Source organism: Hermetia illucens, chromosome 6, assembly GCF_905115235.1.
Source record: "Hermetia illucens chromosome 6, iHerIll2.2.curated.20191125, whole genome shotgun sequence".
Lineage (NCBI taxonomy): Eukaryota > Metazoa > Arthropoda > Insecta > Diptera > Stratiomyidae > Hermetia > Hermetia illucens.
In genome coordinates, this window is record NC_051854.1 from 76,620,957 (window position 1) to 76,637,742 (window position 16,786).

The following is a 16,786-nucleotide window of genomic DNA, read 5'->3' on the forward strand; positions in this document are numbered from 1 at the left end:
GAGTCTACGACCTCCGCCCCATTATTTTTTACCGAAACCCTCCTCCCAACAATATCAAACTTATGGCTATAAACAGCACATAAGATCCATTATCGCCTACGGCCTTATTTTTTGGTACGACTTATCACCAATGCAGATGCAGCACTGTGCTATAAAGAAAGATGCTTCCTACGACTCCCTGACGGAATATTTTTAAATGAAGACCGTTCAAAACTCATTTTGAATACCATCCTCTACAACATCTGCGAAATCACTCGTATCGCTGCTTTCCTCGTCAACCAGGCCATACAATTCCTTTCAAAGTGCAAGAACCACCCGAACCCTTTAATTAGCAGAACTATGAATCTCAACTGTGTTCAGGAAAATCTCCTCACAGTCAATAAATTCCCCCAGATTATCCTTTACCTTCTAGATCGCAACAACGCGCTCAACGTGCTCCTCAATGGCCCATATTCTCTTTCACAATACGTGAAGCCCAACCACCCCAATAGAATTAGCTAACACCTTCTCCCTCTTTTTATCTCTCCTTTAACTACCGCCCACTGTCCTCCTGCCTCATTATCCGTTGCCCATCATCGAAGATTCGTTGTAGGAGGTGTTAAGCAGGGCCTTTTCTGTGATCGATCTCCGCAAGGCCGTTTACAAGGTCCCGATCGGAGAATGAGGAGGCCTTCCAATGATCGCAATCCACTACTTGCGGGACCGCCCGTTCGCTTGGTGCTACTTAGACAATATACTATATTTATGACTTCGGATGATCACGATCAACACTTTCTACATCAGCTATATCCTCTTTCCACCCTGTTTCTCTCGAAATTACGTATCAACTCAAAAAAATGCATCCTGGGCAGGAACGAAGTGAAATATTTCGGCTCCTTATAGGGTATCAGGTGCCCTTCGCGCGAGGAGTTTCCAAAGCCAAAGTCCCCGTCGCTAGTAGTGATTTCTTATTCGACTTCGAGATATAAAACCGTTTACCTATGACTGCCATTAATTTCGCCGTTTCGCGTAGAGCCTCATTATTGTCCACTGACAAACGAGGGGTCTTACCAAATCTTCCGTAGAAAATAAGAAGAAAAAGTCAAGAAAAACAGCAAAGATTGAGAAGATTACATTTTTTGCGAGACCATGAAATCAAACAATGACAGAAAATTGATGAGTAGCAAAGATTTCTCTCCCTGCATTCAATGACCTTTTGACCTCTTCTGATTCAGTCCTAAAATGTTGGTATAAAACCTTATAGTAGAACATTGAACAATTTTTGAATTTGAAATGGCAATTTCTGAAATTAGCTTGGAAAAATCTGAAATCAGTTTGGAAAAAATTGAAATTGTTTGGAAAATTTGATTTGGAAAATTCTGAATCAGACTTGCAAAACATATATCTGGGTTCAAGAGCGAATGTCGCACAAGTACTTAAAGTCTGTTCTCTGGCCTATCCACAAAAAAGGGACAAGAGGTACAGAGATATATCAATACTTCGTATGTACTATAAGATTTTAACAGGAAGATTAGAAGGTATCATAATATCAGTGTGTTTGCTGACAAAACGTTTGGTGAGCTCCGACCTGGACTATTAACAATATCGGAATATCGGAGCGAAGTGAAATGGAAACTGATGGCGGATTAGGCAAATTGTAAGGTTTATTTGATAAGCAAGAAATTTCCGCTAGTATTATAAATATTCGATGGAAGATGCGATTGAAGGTTCGAAACTTCAAAGCGGGCTTTACAGCCTCAACGGTAACACGGCGGTGTATCTACTAGCCCGGTTTAAGTTTGTCTGTGTCCGATAGATTGGGATATCTATTATTGAGATCCCCTGAAAATTTCAACGTCATAGTTCACTAATTTTAAAGCGATGACGTGTTGAGTAGATCAGTTTTTTTTATCGTATCAGGCGTTTCTAAAGTCTGGACTGAGAATAGATCCCTGAGCTGCCCTTGATGTGACCCTCTTTTCGCGCTGTATTTTCTCCACCTCTTAGAGTATGGTTCGGTCTTTTAAATAGTCCCTCAATATCTGCAAAGGTTCCCTCAGGGATCGTCAACGATCCTTCATGAATATTTTAAGATACGGGGAGTGGCGTCCCCGAGGTGCCCGAGCAAATAGTTCTGACCCCCTAGCTGGCATAATACTTGCGTCCTAGGTAGTAGCCTCGAGAAAGTTTCTCGGTGAAGAGCGAACTGCTAATGACCGATACACGCCGGGACACACTGGGAGTCCCCGGAGCCGTCGACAACTCCCTGTCGACGTCGATGGGGTGATGTGAGCCTAGCTCTGCCAAGGTGGTAGTTGTGGCGTGTATCAGGAGCCAGCCCCTTCGGGACCCTGGTCGGGTAGTGTGCATTGAACCGGTGTTAGTAGACCGCGTTGCCCCGAGCGAGTGCTGATCCGTCCGTGAATTCCGGGATCAGCTAAGTGTAGGTCAGGCCTCAGGGAACTGGGGTAGGGGCTGTGTCCCCGAGGGTATACCCGTTCCTGACTATTGCGGCCCGCTCCCTTGCACACGATGCGCTGGTATAAAACTCAAATGGAGAAAAAAAACGAACGAAACGAGGAGATAGTGGAAATGGAGAGTGAGCTGACTGCGTTTATTCGCAGCACGAAAATGCGCCGTTCGCCCCAGGGCCCAGCGGAGGACGCAACAAGGGCTGAAATACCCGACGAGACATCGGGACGCGCAGACGGAGAGAAAGACTCGGAAAGTGATGCAGCACCTGCAACACAGATAGGAACCCAGACCATACAGCACAGTGCTGTAATTGGGGAAAGAGGCACAGTGGAAACTGCCGAAACTAATAAAATGGTTTCGAATATAAGCCGAGCGGGAGGACTGTCGGAAGAGGAAAGACTTATTAAAAAATGCACGGCAGTTGTGAAGCACATGCGATCTTCGACGTTCCTTCAGAAAAACGTCGGTAAGGGGGTGAAAAACGGGCTAATGGAACTGGAAGAGCTCCTGGACAGGATTTCATACTATAGGCGAACATGGAAAGTAAGATAAAATCCGCAGGAAGCAGAAACAACCGCGCTTCCCGAGGAGAACACCACGAGTACCAAACGGATCGCTGACAGCCCATTGCAGAGCGAACTTGGTAAAAAACGAAAGGAGGAAGGGACATCTGAAGGAGACTTCACTCAGGTACTCTCCAGAGCTGAAAAGAAGAAGGCGAAGAGGATCAAAAGACAGCAACACGTCGCGCCATCAGAAAAACCTCTGCCTAAAACTAAGGCGGACACGAAGGACGGAGTGCCAAAAGAAAAGGTGGGGAGACGAAGGAGGACTAGATCGCCAGCTTTGCTTATTAAGCCGATGGAAGGCAAGACTTTTGCGGAAGTCCTCAGCGAAATCCGTTACAAAATCAAACCCGAAGACAACGGAGCGGAGGTGTCTTCCATACGTAAAACGAAGGGTGGTGGAGTCTTAGTCGAACTAGGCCCGAAGACTATAAATAAAGTCACGTTCTGTGAAGCAGTCAAGGGGCTTCTAGGAAAAAAGGCTTTGGTTTCTAGCCTGGAACCCATGTGTGCTTTAGAAATCCGAGACCTTGACTGTCTCACGGAAAAGAACGAGGTAGAAGAGGCCATCAAACGCGAATGCCCGGAGGTAACCAATGTCCGGATTGGTATCACCTCCGCAAACTCCCGAGGCCAAAAACTCGCTGTGGTGGAAGTTGCCGAGCAATACGCGAGGAAGCTTCTAAACAGCGGGAAAATAAGAATTGGTTGGGTAGTGTGTAGGATACGAATTCGGGCCGCCCCAACCAAATGTTACAGATGTTTGGACTATGGGCACACATCTGCAAACTGTCGGGGACCTGACAGAAGGGCAACATGCCGTAAATGCGGTCAGGCTGGCCATAAAGCGAATAGCTGCAATGAAAAGGAAAGCTGTGTCTTATGCAGGGACCGTGGCGCGACTGATGAGAGCATTGCGCACACTGCGGGATCGGGGCGGTGTCCAGTTTTCAGAGCAGAACTGGAAAGAGCTAGGATACGGTCAACATGATTCGCATCCTACAAATCAATATGCACCGAAGTGCAACCGCTCACAAGTTGCTAGCGCAGTTCGCTGCGGAGACCAAAACTGATTTATCAGTGAGCAGTACCGAAACAAGGGCCCAGTTTCATGGCACCCAGACATATCAGGTACCGCTGCCATCTGGGTTCGGGACGGCACCCTCCTGGGGGTTCTTGCCCAAGGCCGAGGGGACGGCTTTGTCTGGATTCGGTGTTCAGGGATAACGTTTTTTAGTGTCTATCTTACGCTGAATGAGACGATGCCGGACTTTCGTTGGAGGCTTGAGGCTTTGGAGGACGCTATCTTAACCACGGATGGGCGGATCCTGGTCGGAGGTGACTTCAATGCTAGGGCACTTGAATGGGGCATGCCTCACACAGATTCCAGAGGGAAACGGATTCTGGAAATGGCGGCGAGAACAGGACTGGTAGTTCTAAACACCGGATCCACCCCAACGTTCCGGCGCCCGGGCTGCGAAGGAAGCATTCCAGACGTAACCTTCGCATCGGAATCACTGGTGTCGCTGGTGGACGGGTGGCGAGTTCTGGAAGACTTTTCGGCAAGTGACCACCAATACATTGCTTTCGAAGTGGTGTACACAAACTCTCGGTGTGCGCCACCCCAGCGATCTTTCTGTGTATGGAACGTCGTGAAAGTGAACACCGGGAAGTTTGCCGAAACTCTGGGAACAGGTGGGGCCACGCTGAAGGGTACTCCTGGGGGCGGTGGCGCCGCTGCTGACACTGTCGTAAACTCAGTTATGAACCTGATAACGACGGTCTGCGGAGCCTCCATGCCCAGGAAGACATCGAGGCGCGGCAAACCTTCCATGTATTGGTGGACAGTGGAAATCGCAGAGCTCCGGAAGGAATGTCACAGGCTCCGCCGCTTAACACAACGTCTAGGCGACCGGGAGGAGGCATCTACCATAATGATGGAGTACAAATCAGCCAAAAGGAGACTCCGCAGCGCAATAAACAAGAGCAAAGCTCGCTGCTGGCAAGATCTAATCGACGAGGTGAATGGGGATCCGTGGGGACTCGGTTACAAACTTGTAACCCGAAAAATCGGGGCTCTGCGGAAACCCTGTTCACTTAAGGCCGAGCAGATGGACCGCATTGTGAGGGCCCTCTTCCCTGCACACCCCGTATGGGATGGTGACGTCGGCACGGAGAGCGCAGAGGACTGTCCCCTTTTCTCTGTAAAAGAGTTGGAACAGGCAGTCCTCTCTATGAAAAACAAGAAGGCGCCAGGACCCGATGGTATTCCAGCAGAGGTGTACAATCTGGTATTCCAACACCGGCCAGACCTACTACTCGGCGCATTCAACGCTTGCCTGAAAGAGGGCATTTTCCCTGCTCGTTGGAAAGTTGCGAGGCTTGCGCTGATCCCTAAAGGGAAACGCGACCTATGACAGTCTGCTTAAACTCGACATGCCAGAAGAGTCGCGTCTGGTCGGCTACGCAGATGATGTCGCAGCGCTTGTTGCTGGACGCACTGTCGAACAGGCGCAAAGCAGACTTGGCATATTGATGCGACGGGTAAGCGGATGGATGACTACTCATGGTTTCAACCTTGCACTGGAAAAAACCGAAGTAGTCATCCTGACTAAGAAGAGAATTCCGACCTTGCGTCCCATATCGTTCGGCGAGTCGATAATCGAGTCAAAATCGGCGGTAAAGTACCTCGGGTTGACTCTTGACTCAAAGATGAGCTTTTCTGAGCAAATCTAAGCAGCAGCGAACAAGGCTGCGGCTGGAGTTTCGGCGTTGAGTAGGCTAATGGCAAACATTGGGGGTCCTACGTCTAGTAGGCGACGTCTCCTGATGAGCTCAACGCAGTCTGCCCCGCTCTACGGCGCAGAGGTATGGGCTGGCGCTCTTAACAAGGAGGTATATCGTAGACGCCTCGCGCAAATACAGAGACGGGGAGCTTTACGGGTGGCGTCTGCGTACCGCATAGTCTCTGAACCGGCCGTGATGGTGATCGCGGGAGTTATCCCCGTTGCCCTTCTTGCTAGGGAGCGTCAGGCCATATACAAGCGCAAGGGAGATGAGCCAAGGGAAGTGGTTGCTCGCGAAGAACGGCAACACACTCTAGACGAGTGGCAGCTCTCTTGGCAAAATGAAACTAGAGGCAGATGGACTGCGCGGCTCATCGGCAACTTAGGTGCGTGGCTGAATCGGAAGCATGGTGAGACTGACTATTTCCTTACCCAATTTTTAAGTGGGCATGGAAATTTTCAGTCGTACCTGCACAAGATTGGGAAGGCGCGTTCTCCGGATTGTGTGTTTTGCAATGGAGTTGTGGACGATGCTCACCACACTTTTTTTCTTGTGGAAGGTGGGATGGGGTTCGTCAGCAGCTCTATTTAAACACAGGGGGGCTCTCTCCAGACAACATTGTGGAAGAGATGCTGAGGACTGCTGATAGCTGGAACCGTGTTGTCCATTACGTTCGGGCCCTTCTCGTTGCTAAGAAGATAGAACTCGACCGGTGGAGGAGCCGGATGGCAGGGGGTTCCTTGAACTGACAGTTCCCTTCCTCCTCTCCCCTCCCGTTGGTGAAAGGAATTCCCTGATTTGAAGGCTCCGCAAGGCGGGAGAGTTCGGGAGCTGGCCCGAAGTAATGTGACAAACGGTTCCAGGCTAGCTCTCTGACGATGGGGAGGTGTTTAGTTGGTAGTCCGACGACGTACCGAATCGGGAGTCCAACACTGTGTGCGTAAATGCATTCACCTACCCTATCCCAAAAAAAAAAAAAAAAAATATCTGCAAAGGCACCTTGAGTATGTCGTATCACCTTGCAGAGCTGAATGGGTTTCTTACATCTAGCGTCGCATTAGTCGACAATAGTTGCGACTGCGTTCCTCAGCCGGTTCACCGTTTGGACCACTTCCTCAATCGCACTAATTTTTAATCGCCCTGCCCTAAAATCAAATTGTTCTGGAGAGAAATTTTCGGGAACACGTGTTGCGTCAGTCAGCATACTGGGGGCACGGTACGCCGACGTTATTGTATTTGGGTTAGTTTGTCAGTAGGAACCTTGCAATCTTTCAGGGGACGAGAAAACCACCTAATGCTAAGCATAGATTGAATGCGCTGAGTAGCAGGTTTGGTCTATACTTGAATACAAATTTCCCTGGAAATACTATCCGGTCATGGTGCTTTTTTGTCGTCCTTTATGGACAAGAGAAGCTTTGTTTACAACGAAGTGTGGGCATTACTCAGTACTCCCCCTCTAATTGACAGCGTCAGCTTGGATGAAGTGGAAATAGTGCCCGCACGGTTTTTCCTATTTCCACCATAGAAAATCGTGACCGATGGGCACCGAGTTTTCTGGTAACCCACTTTACCCTCTTAACAGAGCTTCGGTAAATTTGCTGACACTAGGGACTCCACCTTAGGGTAAACGCTACAGTGAGTACAAAATAATGATTTTGTCAGTCCTCATGTACGAATATTCCTCGCAGAGATGTTTAGCCAGAAAAATGGCGAAGTTGTTTCCATGTTCGAGAAAAGAATCGCCCGAAGAAGGACGATTTGGAAGCCTATTTAACGATGTTGTATAAAATCACGCAAAATAGGCTGCCGTGGGTGGATCATCTAATTGACAATGATCCAGTCCGGAAAGTCTAAAAAATAAGATCTATTGTGAAAAAATAAGTCGTGAGAAAGCCACAAGTGGAGGTACGGTATAGGCCAAAACACCAGAACATTAGGTTGTTGTTTAGGATCTGCGGGATCCTAAGTCCCCATCCACATGATGGTGGACCGGACTAAATGAGGAGCAACTTACTCCCTCGTTTTATAGTCCATGGATCCCTAGTTTGGAGCGTAGCACCCCAAGCATTAAAAATTGAAAAAATCAAAAATGACTGACGGTTTCGTCCAGGGCAGAGGCAACTCATCAGACGCTGCCCCACCTCTGCCTTGGGAGCAGCGTGAACGAAAGTGTCAACAGGTGGAAAGACGCTCCCTTTTATCATCGCAAAAACTCGACAAGGTTGCGAGTTATATTGGACTTAAAACGCCAGTCGTTGTAGTCTAAGCTAGACTAAGGCTAAAGCTAGGTTGTTGTTTAGGATCTGCGGGATCCTAAGTCCCCATCCACATGATGGTCGAGTCTTTCCACCTGTTGGCACTTTCGGTCACGCTGCTCCCAAGGCAGAGGTGAGGCAGCGTCTGATGAGTTGCCTCTGCCCTGGACGAAACCGTCAGTCATTTTTGATTTTTTCAACCAGAACATTGTTAGGGATATCGAATTGATGAATTCCTGGAGTTGCAGGCAGACTTAGACCGAAAAGTGGTTTTTGCGCTATTGATGATGATGAAATGGAACAAGTGGTTTTACAGAAACACATGAATGAGAATACCTGAAGTGGCGTGCTTCTGATTTTCGACATTCTGCACTTGCTTTTATGATCTTTGCTTCAAATTTTGATTCTAGACTTTCTCTTTCAGAGCATTAGAGGCTTGGCAGTTAAATGAGTCAAATATTTTCATTTATTTTTTTGCACTTCTGAAATTTATACTTTAAAGAATTAATTTTATCAGAAGAAATGGAGTAAACTAAAGTCAATATATGTGTTATTGTAATTGTAGAAAAAAGTAAATATTACTAGTTTTTATGATTGTAGAAAAAAGTACATAAAACCGAGAAGAGTCTAAAATGATATTATATTTCTCTTATCAGGCGCAGGTTTTTCACTTTTTCGTTTAATTATGTATCTTGACGTGAAGGAGCTTATGAAGCTGTTTTAATCTTCAATAATAAAATGTATAGACTTCAAAATTTACCAGTTGATCCTGGTATTCACTGTGTTAATGCAATAAAAACTGCATATTCAGATACAGAGGGAGCCAGACAGACCAAGCCAAAAGAGTGGAAATGTAGTGGTAGCGGTAGTTTTTTAAATCATATAAGTAATAGTGTTGTAGAAATTAGTTTATTGATGTGAATCGTAAAGGTGCGTATATAACGAACTATTTTTTAGTGAAAACTATGAGTTGGGACCTGAAAGCTTTGGGTACGGAATGGCGTGTGTGTTTGTAAAAGAAATTTTGAGAAATGAAAGCCAGTTTCCTTGAAAATTTACTTTATTTATTGCAATTTTGTTTGGTCTTCTTCTTCTTTCCCTTTCGCCTTTGTCTCCTTCAGAAGCGGGGTGGGTTCGTCTTGATCGGTTGCTCGGCTAAACGCAATCGCGAGGCTTTCAAATTGCCATCCAGCGTATCAAGCCTTTGCTGATTCGGCCGGCCTTTTGGTCGTTTCTTATCGACTTTGATTTTCACACCAATCTTGGCAAGTGAATTCTCCTTAACAGGAATTAGGTGACCATACCATCGAAGACACCTCCCTCATAATTCTTCCACGTGTATTGCTGTAACCCCATATCGATCGCTGATACCGCCATTTCGAATATGTCGAATATGTCGTGTTACGCTACTGGTCCAACGGCCCACCTTCGCCTCCATTACCGCGTTCATTATCTTTTATAGTCAGTCAACACTCAGAACCATAGGAAACGACAGGGTGACGACTGGCACTGCAGTAAATTTTCGACTTGAAAATTTCGTTGATACTAATGATAGTGGAACACTGCTTCATGTGGGTATTGCAACCTCAGAGAGTTTCCGTGATGCCATTAAAGAAGTCGCGCGATTTGATGATCGGCTGATAAAGCTCATTATTATATCAGCTAATCGCACGATTCAGTTCTTCACCGTATAGGCACCACACACAGGTCGACGCCGAGAAAGATGCCTTTTGGCAACTTATCGATACAAAGACCTGCAATGTGCCTGCTGATGCCTACAACGTCATTGTGGGATATGAGAAAGGGTGTTGAGCACGTAATGAGAGTGGCGAGCGGATAGTCGATTTTGCGGACACTCGCGACTAGTACTTGTCAATACATGGTTTATTAAACGATTGTATCATCTTGCTATAGTGGGATCACTACAACCTAAATCAACTATATCCGACTTCGTGGAAAAAAGAAAAAATGTTCACAATTATGCGATTATCAGAACTGAACCAAGATAAAAATGCGATTGACAAAGTGGCCTCTGCAACCACCGGAGTCATCAATCCTGATGAGCGAGATAAACTGAAATACTAAGATTTGGAATGATGATGTCCTAATGAAGGTCTGTGAAAAGAAATGATAAGTTGCAAAAGAGGGTGTAATTTTTTTTTCGCCAAATACGGTCATGTGTGTATCAGATAAAAGGTCTTGAATAGTACTTTTCGATGCCGGTTTTAGTTTTGATATTTGTTGGAAAGGCGGGGAGTGGGAGGGGTCGAAAGTGATGATTTTTTCAACGGGCCCATTCTCAGAAGCTACCCGAACCAAAAATTTGAAAGGAAATCAGGAGGCTGCCTCTAGATGGTGCCTAATAACAGTATATTACTATAATTTTTAATAATTGGCTGTAAAACCCTCCTTAAATTCGTCCTAGCACCATGAAATTGCAATAATGTAGGCTACAAAATGGACCATGATCCCATCAAGTTTGGTGGAAATCATACTATTACTAACTATTACTAAGTCATAATAGGTCAAAGTTGTCGCTTCTTTGCAAATTCAAGACTATGAATGCCAATATCACCCGAAAATGGATTCCCTCACATAATAAATGCATATATTACGTGCTACGTTTTAATGAGGCAAATGTACACTCAAATGCTTTTATATAAGAAACTTTCGGTTTCCCGACTTGTTAATATGTCATTTCTTCTTTTTGTTTCAAGTACACGAAGAAAGGTGTATGAAAAATTGTCCCATGCTATCCTTCGATTTTTGCCACGCAATTGTATCCGTACATTGAGGGGGGGACATGGGGACTATGTCCTCGAAGCTGGTTTTCGGCATCAATCAAATCCTCTCTTCGGTTGCATGGTTTCTCTAGGAGGCTGGTCTCTATCATTATATGCATTTGCCCTCCCTGCCATAGTTTGTGTAGTTTTATTAGGATTGAAACAACTGGTTCGATTTGGGTTTCTCTTTTAATGGCATAATTCAAAAATAATAAATAAAAATATTTCCATTGACTACAAATGTAAAACTCTCTGCCTAAAAGGCTTCTGATATATTCTATCAGAAGGATCGGAATGGGTTTTCAGTAACAAAAACAAATTTCGCCCAAAGGTAATTGAACTGAATTGGTATCGCTGCTTCTGCCATTCTAAAAACAACAAACAAATCCTTGAATTTCTAGGTTTTTTTTTCATTTCAAAACCATGAACTTGATACACTGAAAAATGTAAAAGAGCCAAGCAAGCTTTGTTTTGATCTAAAAATATATCGCCCTTGAGAGAGTAATGGTTGGAGGCTAGGAAAATTTATTTTTTCGTTGTCATGCTCTGTCTTTGAACAATTCAAATGACTTCCGGCAAAATGATAACAAAGTAACACAGACAATGAGATATTGCACATACTTACATGTTTTTATACATTTTCTCGCCATTTGGTCCGATTTGTTGGTTTTGAAGACGAGTTTTAACTAAATCCAATGGAAATACGCATGATACGCCGATAATTCCTGCTATTCCACCATTGATAATTTTTGGGAGTAGCCTGAAATAGGAGAAGAGATTATAAGTGAAAGTTAAACAATTGATAATCTTATTGACTTTAGTAGATAGTGGAGTATATGTGATGAGAAGAACAACTGAAACTTTTGAAATAATTTAGAATCTGTTGCCCTTGTACGGAATTTTAATAGATCATACCAGGTTCTATGCCGCATAGGTGGAAATATTTCAAGCCCATCTTATCAGAATCAGAGAGACGAAAATGTGAACATGAAATGGAGTGTGTCAAATTCCATGATTAACAAAGACGTGGAAGAAATTATTGACCAGGAACTCTGGCGTAGAAGAAATGAATGATTTAATGGCGAATGCCAATAAGCATTGGCTCTAATGATCAGAGAATCAAAACAAATAACTTCATGCCTCTCTCGGACACCACCTTGTCGTGGCGGGGAGCTTGTGGTAGTTTAAACTACACTAAGGGTGTCCAAAAAGACATGAAAATGGAAACAAAGGATTGTAACTCTCCAAGCGGTAACAAGTCAAAGTCACGAGACTTTTAGAAATCAGGCACGGATTTTGGAAGCTTCACCAAGTTCATGTTCCCTGTGGAAGACAGGCTCTCACTTCAGTGGAAAACCTATACCCGGTGTCTACGACGCGGTCAGCCAGAAAGGATAGTACAGCAACTCCTCTAATGAGAAGAACTGGAAACCAGACTGCGGCCGGCCTGTCGGTGACACTGTTGCCTAACTCTGGGAAGCTGGTAATGTGGGCGCAACCGATTTAACACCGGTACTTGGAAACAGATTTATGCAGCCCGGACACCGTGAACCTGAGAGGGCTCCCAGCCGACGAAAACGGAAGGCACTGCCAAAGACAGCGAAGTTTCTTAGGAATGAGGACATGGACGTTGCTACACCACCAAGTGTGGCGATGTCAAGAGAAATCGAACGAAAAAAAGCGGAACTTTTGGCGGAAGGTGAGGACAAGCTGATAACCCCAGTGAGATCCACCCTGAACGCAGCAGACTTTTCATTTAGCGGCGGTTTTCATATTAGACTGCACTTATGACTACAAACGTACGAGTTAGTCAAATTAACTTGTAGCATGACAAAGCTTCTTCCTATCTACTGGCGGCAAGGCTGGCAAAGTTGCAGGACTGTCCTTATATATTTCTGGTTTAAGAGCCATGGTTTCTTTTTAAAAGAATCTGTGGTATTGGATAAGTCAAGGGTCTTCTTCGATGAAAAATCATCGAGATCGAGGGCCTGTGTTCTGATGCCAAAATTGTTAGAGGTCACAGAATTCTGTTCCCAGGACCTTGTTGCGGTCAACTCACAATACCTGGTTAATGGTATGGTGCTCTTTACTTACCCTACGATTCTTTGTGTCTTCCACAAACGCAAGAACTAAGGTATCTGGTAGTGCATGCAGAATCAAGTGGCCTAGAGCTTCTAATAGGTTGTGATGCGAACATTCAGCATATTTGTTGAGGCAGTAGCAAATGCAATCCTAAGGGAGAGACGCTGTTTGACTTTATCACTTCAGCTGGTCTGATGATCACGAAAGTAGGGTGCGCTCTACGTTCGTGGGCCCAGAAGAAGAAGTGAAATAATTGACCTAACAATCTGCACTTCAAAGTTGTTAGAGTTGCTTAGAAACTGGCGAGTACTAGATGAAGTCTCACTCTCAGATCACCGTTACTTAGAATTTAGTCTAACTATTACTGACGAACAGCCTGTCATACAAAGACGGAATCCTAGGAAAACGAATTTGACAAAGTTCAATGAACTTCTTGGCGGCAAAGTTGAGCTCCCTAGGCGACTAAGGACTCCTTTGGCGATAAAAGATCAATTGGAAACTCTGAATCGCACACTTTTAGAGTACTTTTTTTTGAAGAGGCTTGTCCTATTTCCTGAGGCCAACGGGTAAAACGGTTCAATGGTGGAATCGAGAACTGCAAAGACAATTAACCAGACAACTCCTAAATTGTGCTTGCAAAAGCAATAAAGATGAAGAGTGCCTAAACTTCCGGAACTCACAACGTGAACACTTTTAGAGCATACTGTGAGGAACTGGAAGATGAAATGGAGATTTTCAGGCTGTGGAGAGTCCTTAATAAGGATCAGTCGGCCAAGCAGGACTTTCTTAGAAAACAGGGTCGTACTTTTACGAATTCCACAACAAGTTACTTGTTAGCGCTGATGAAGGTGGTTCCCGAAATATCGGTATTTGCAAATATAAAAATAGCAACACTGTTATGCCGCGAGGTTACTTGTTAGCGCTGATGAAGAGAATAAGTGGTTCCCGAAATATCGGTATTTTCAAAAATATCAACACTAGCAAATAAGAAAAAACAAGTTTTTTTATTTTTTCAAATAATTAATCGCTGGAAACATCGCATCGCACCATCCTACGGTAGATGGCGAGTGCATTCAGATCAGGAAAATTGCAGAGCAAAGCGGTGTAACCAATAACGGCAAGACGACTACGCTTCTGAACAGGAGAAAGGCTAAAGAAAAAGAAGAAGTCGAGACCACCATCCCGTTTTTTTATGTGGTAGTTAAAGGAGCAGCGTCCGGTTAAAACGCCTATTAAGGTTCTTATAACGTAGATTTTCTCATACACCTTTCTCGCTTGCCGATTTATCCCCTGCTTTGATTCCTCTCAGATGGTCCGCGGGTTCTACGTTATAACATGCGAGGACAAATAATCCAGGAACTTTTTCAATTTGTGGGAGAGTGAAAAGCTCAAAGTCATCCTTTCCAAGAGATCCTTAGGACACCGATCGCTCGCAACTGGCTGCCGAAGATCCGCATGGATAAGTTCAAGGGCTTCTAATCCCAGTGCCTACAAAACCTCAGGATTCCCATGGACGAGTGAGTAGTTATCAAGGACCAAGAACCCCAGGCGAACAGCTAACCTTTTCCGCTCCCTATAAACGGAGAGTGCCTGGAGACACTGGAAAAGGCAGACTACAAAGTGTGGTTCGGAGTGAGTACAATAGTGAAACTGTTCCGCTCCGCGAAACCGAATGACGACGTGGATCCAGTCGCCGCCAACGAGCTGTGAATGTGAATTATTTTTTGATTTTATTATTATTACAAATCGATCAGTGTGTAACCGGGGCAGTACACCAACCTCCCATTTTCACAGCGCGGAGAACGGCGACGGTTTGGAGGGGGTGGAGAATTGGGGAGTGTCTTCTCAGATCACAGTTGAATACTTTTCAGTCTAGATCTCGGCGCAAAGGTGTCCAAACCTTTCAGAAACCCTAGGAGGATCGATTAGAAGAAATTTGGTCAAGTTATTAAGATCTAACTCCCCGGTGCGCAAATTGGTACGATTGGCGCGGCAGACAAGCTGGAGTGAAAGGTCGGGGCTCTGGAAAAGGCATTCGAAACCGTCTTTAATGTCTCGTGCTCTGCTAAATACAGCAAAAAGACGACACCACCGGGATGGGATGAAGATCTGTCCAGACTCAGGAAGTTGACTATGGAAATCTTCAACATTTGCGACAGGCACATATATTGGCAACCATACAAGGACTGCTGAAGAAGTACAGAAGTTGGCTATCAAGACTACCAAGAGACGGTCGTGGTTGGATTATTATCAGAACATTGAAAACACCAGCATAAGTAAGTACGATTTTGTCCAACAAACATAGCAGCCCATCCTTTTTTAAACAGTTGGAAAGCTCCTGGACGGAATTTTCTGGTGAAACCTGGAGCTACTGTGAATCAAAGACTTGCTTGGAAGGAATGCAGGCGCTTCAGCCGTGCGAGATTATGAAATCAGTAATTACTGAGGATAAAATCAGTTGGGTTATAAACAGCTACTCCGCCCAGAGGGCATAATGCCAGTCATGCTACAGAAACACCAAGAAAGGGTTGTGTCGTGACTTTGGAAATTTACTCGAGCTGCATCCCTTTGGGATGTGTACCACAGCCCTGGAGACGCGCATGAGTAGTTTTCATGCTGAAAGCGAACAGGTGCGGCCATGAGTCCGCGAAGGACTTTCGACCAATTAGCCTCATCCCTTTCGTGTTGAAGACCCTAGAACGCGCCCTGTACATTCACTTAAAGGCGAGTATGGAGGGAACGCCAATCTCTAAGTCCCAGCATGCCTACCTAAAAGGCAAATAAAGAGATACCGCGCTCGAAGAGGTAATTTGCACGGTTGAGAAGTTACTGCAGTACAAGCAGTATACTTTAGCTGTTTTCCTGGATATGGAGGGAGCATTTAAAAACGTTAGTACGAATGCCATCAAGGAATCTTTGACCAGTATTGGATTGGACGGATATCTTACGCATTGGATAATATCCATGCTAAGAACCAGGATAATCCAGTTGGATCTGGGACTAGATCTGTGAGCAGAGGCACTCCCCAGGATAGCACTATCTCTCCGGTGCTCTGGTTGATAGTGATGGACGGAATTTTGTGAATATTGGACAGGAGCAGGATGAAGGTGGTGGCGTATGGCAACGACTTGGTTATATTGGTGTCAGGGACGTTTCTTTCCATTATGTGGGTCGCAAGATGCGAACTTGGCATAAATCCAACCAAAACGGAACTGATGCTATTCACCACCAAGACGTACCCGGATTCCACCTCTCGTGACTCAATGAACAAAAATTAGTTCTTTTCTCCAATGCAACGTATTTGGGTGTAATTCTGAATCCGAAGCTAAATTGTAGATTGAACATAGAACTGCGGGTTGAGAAGGCCTGTATAGTCTTCTATGTCTGCAAGATGACCTTTGCAAAAAATGGGGTCTGCGGCTGACCATGGTTCTTTGGATGTATATAGCCATGTTACTTCCCATCTTAACGTATGGCTCTATTGCATTGGTGGTAGGCTTTGAGAGAAAAGTAGAATCGAATGTAGCGTAATAGGATTCAAAGAACCGCGTGTGTAGGTGCTACTGTGCTCTGCAGTCCTGCCCGGCAGATGCTCTCAATGCACTCCGGTGCCTCTTTCCTCTAGACCCCAAAACACTGAATAGGTTGTAACGTGCAGCGCTGTCAGACTACGTGAGTCCGGATCATCGATAGCGAAGCCCTACGATCGTACTGCAGAGAGTGCAGAGTGGAAGACCGGCGGTGTTTCCGGCGGCGGTATAGCCTTGCATACCATAGCATTTTCGCCGACGGATTAATGATGGCTATGGAGTCGGTGCAGGAGTTTTTTTCGAATACATACAATGTATCCGAGTTCTAC

General features: G+C 45.2%; 1 protein-coding gene across 1 annotated transcript in view; it reads right to left on the reverse strand.

The window, feature by feature from the left end:
* The window catches only part of LOC119659574 (mitochondrial glutamate carrier 1-like), a 45,413-nt gene that overhangs the window by 12,665 nt on the left and 15,962 nt on the right, over window positions 1-16,786 (reverse strand). Inside the window, exon 3 of the mRNA XM_038067731.1 lies at window positions 11,471-11,605. Coding sequence (XP_037923659.1) covers window positions 11,471-11,605 — 135 coding nt within the window. The remainder of the gene's footprint in view (window positions 1-11,470; window positions 11,606-16,786) is intronic.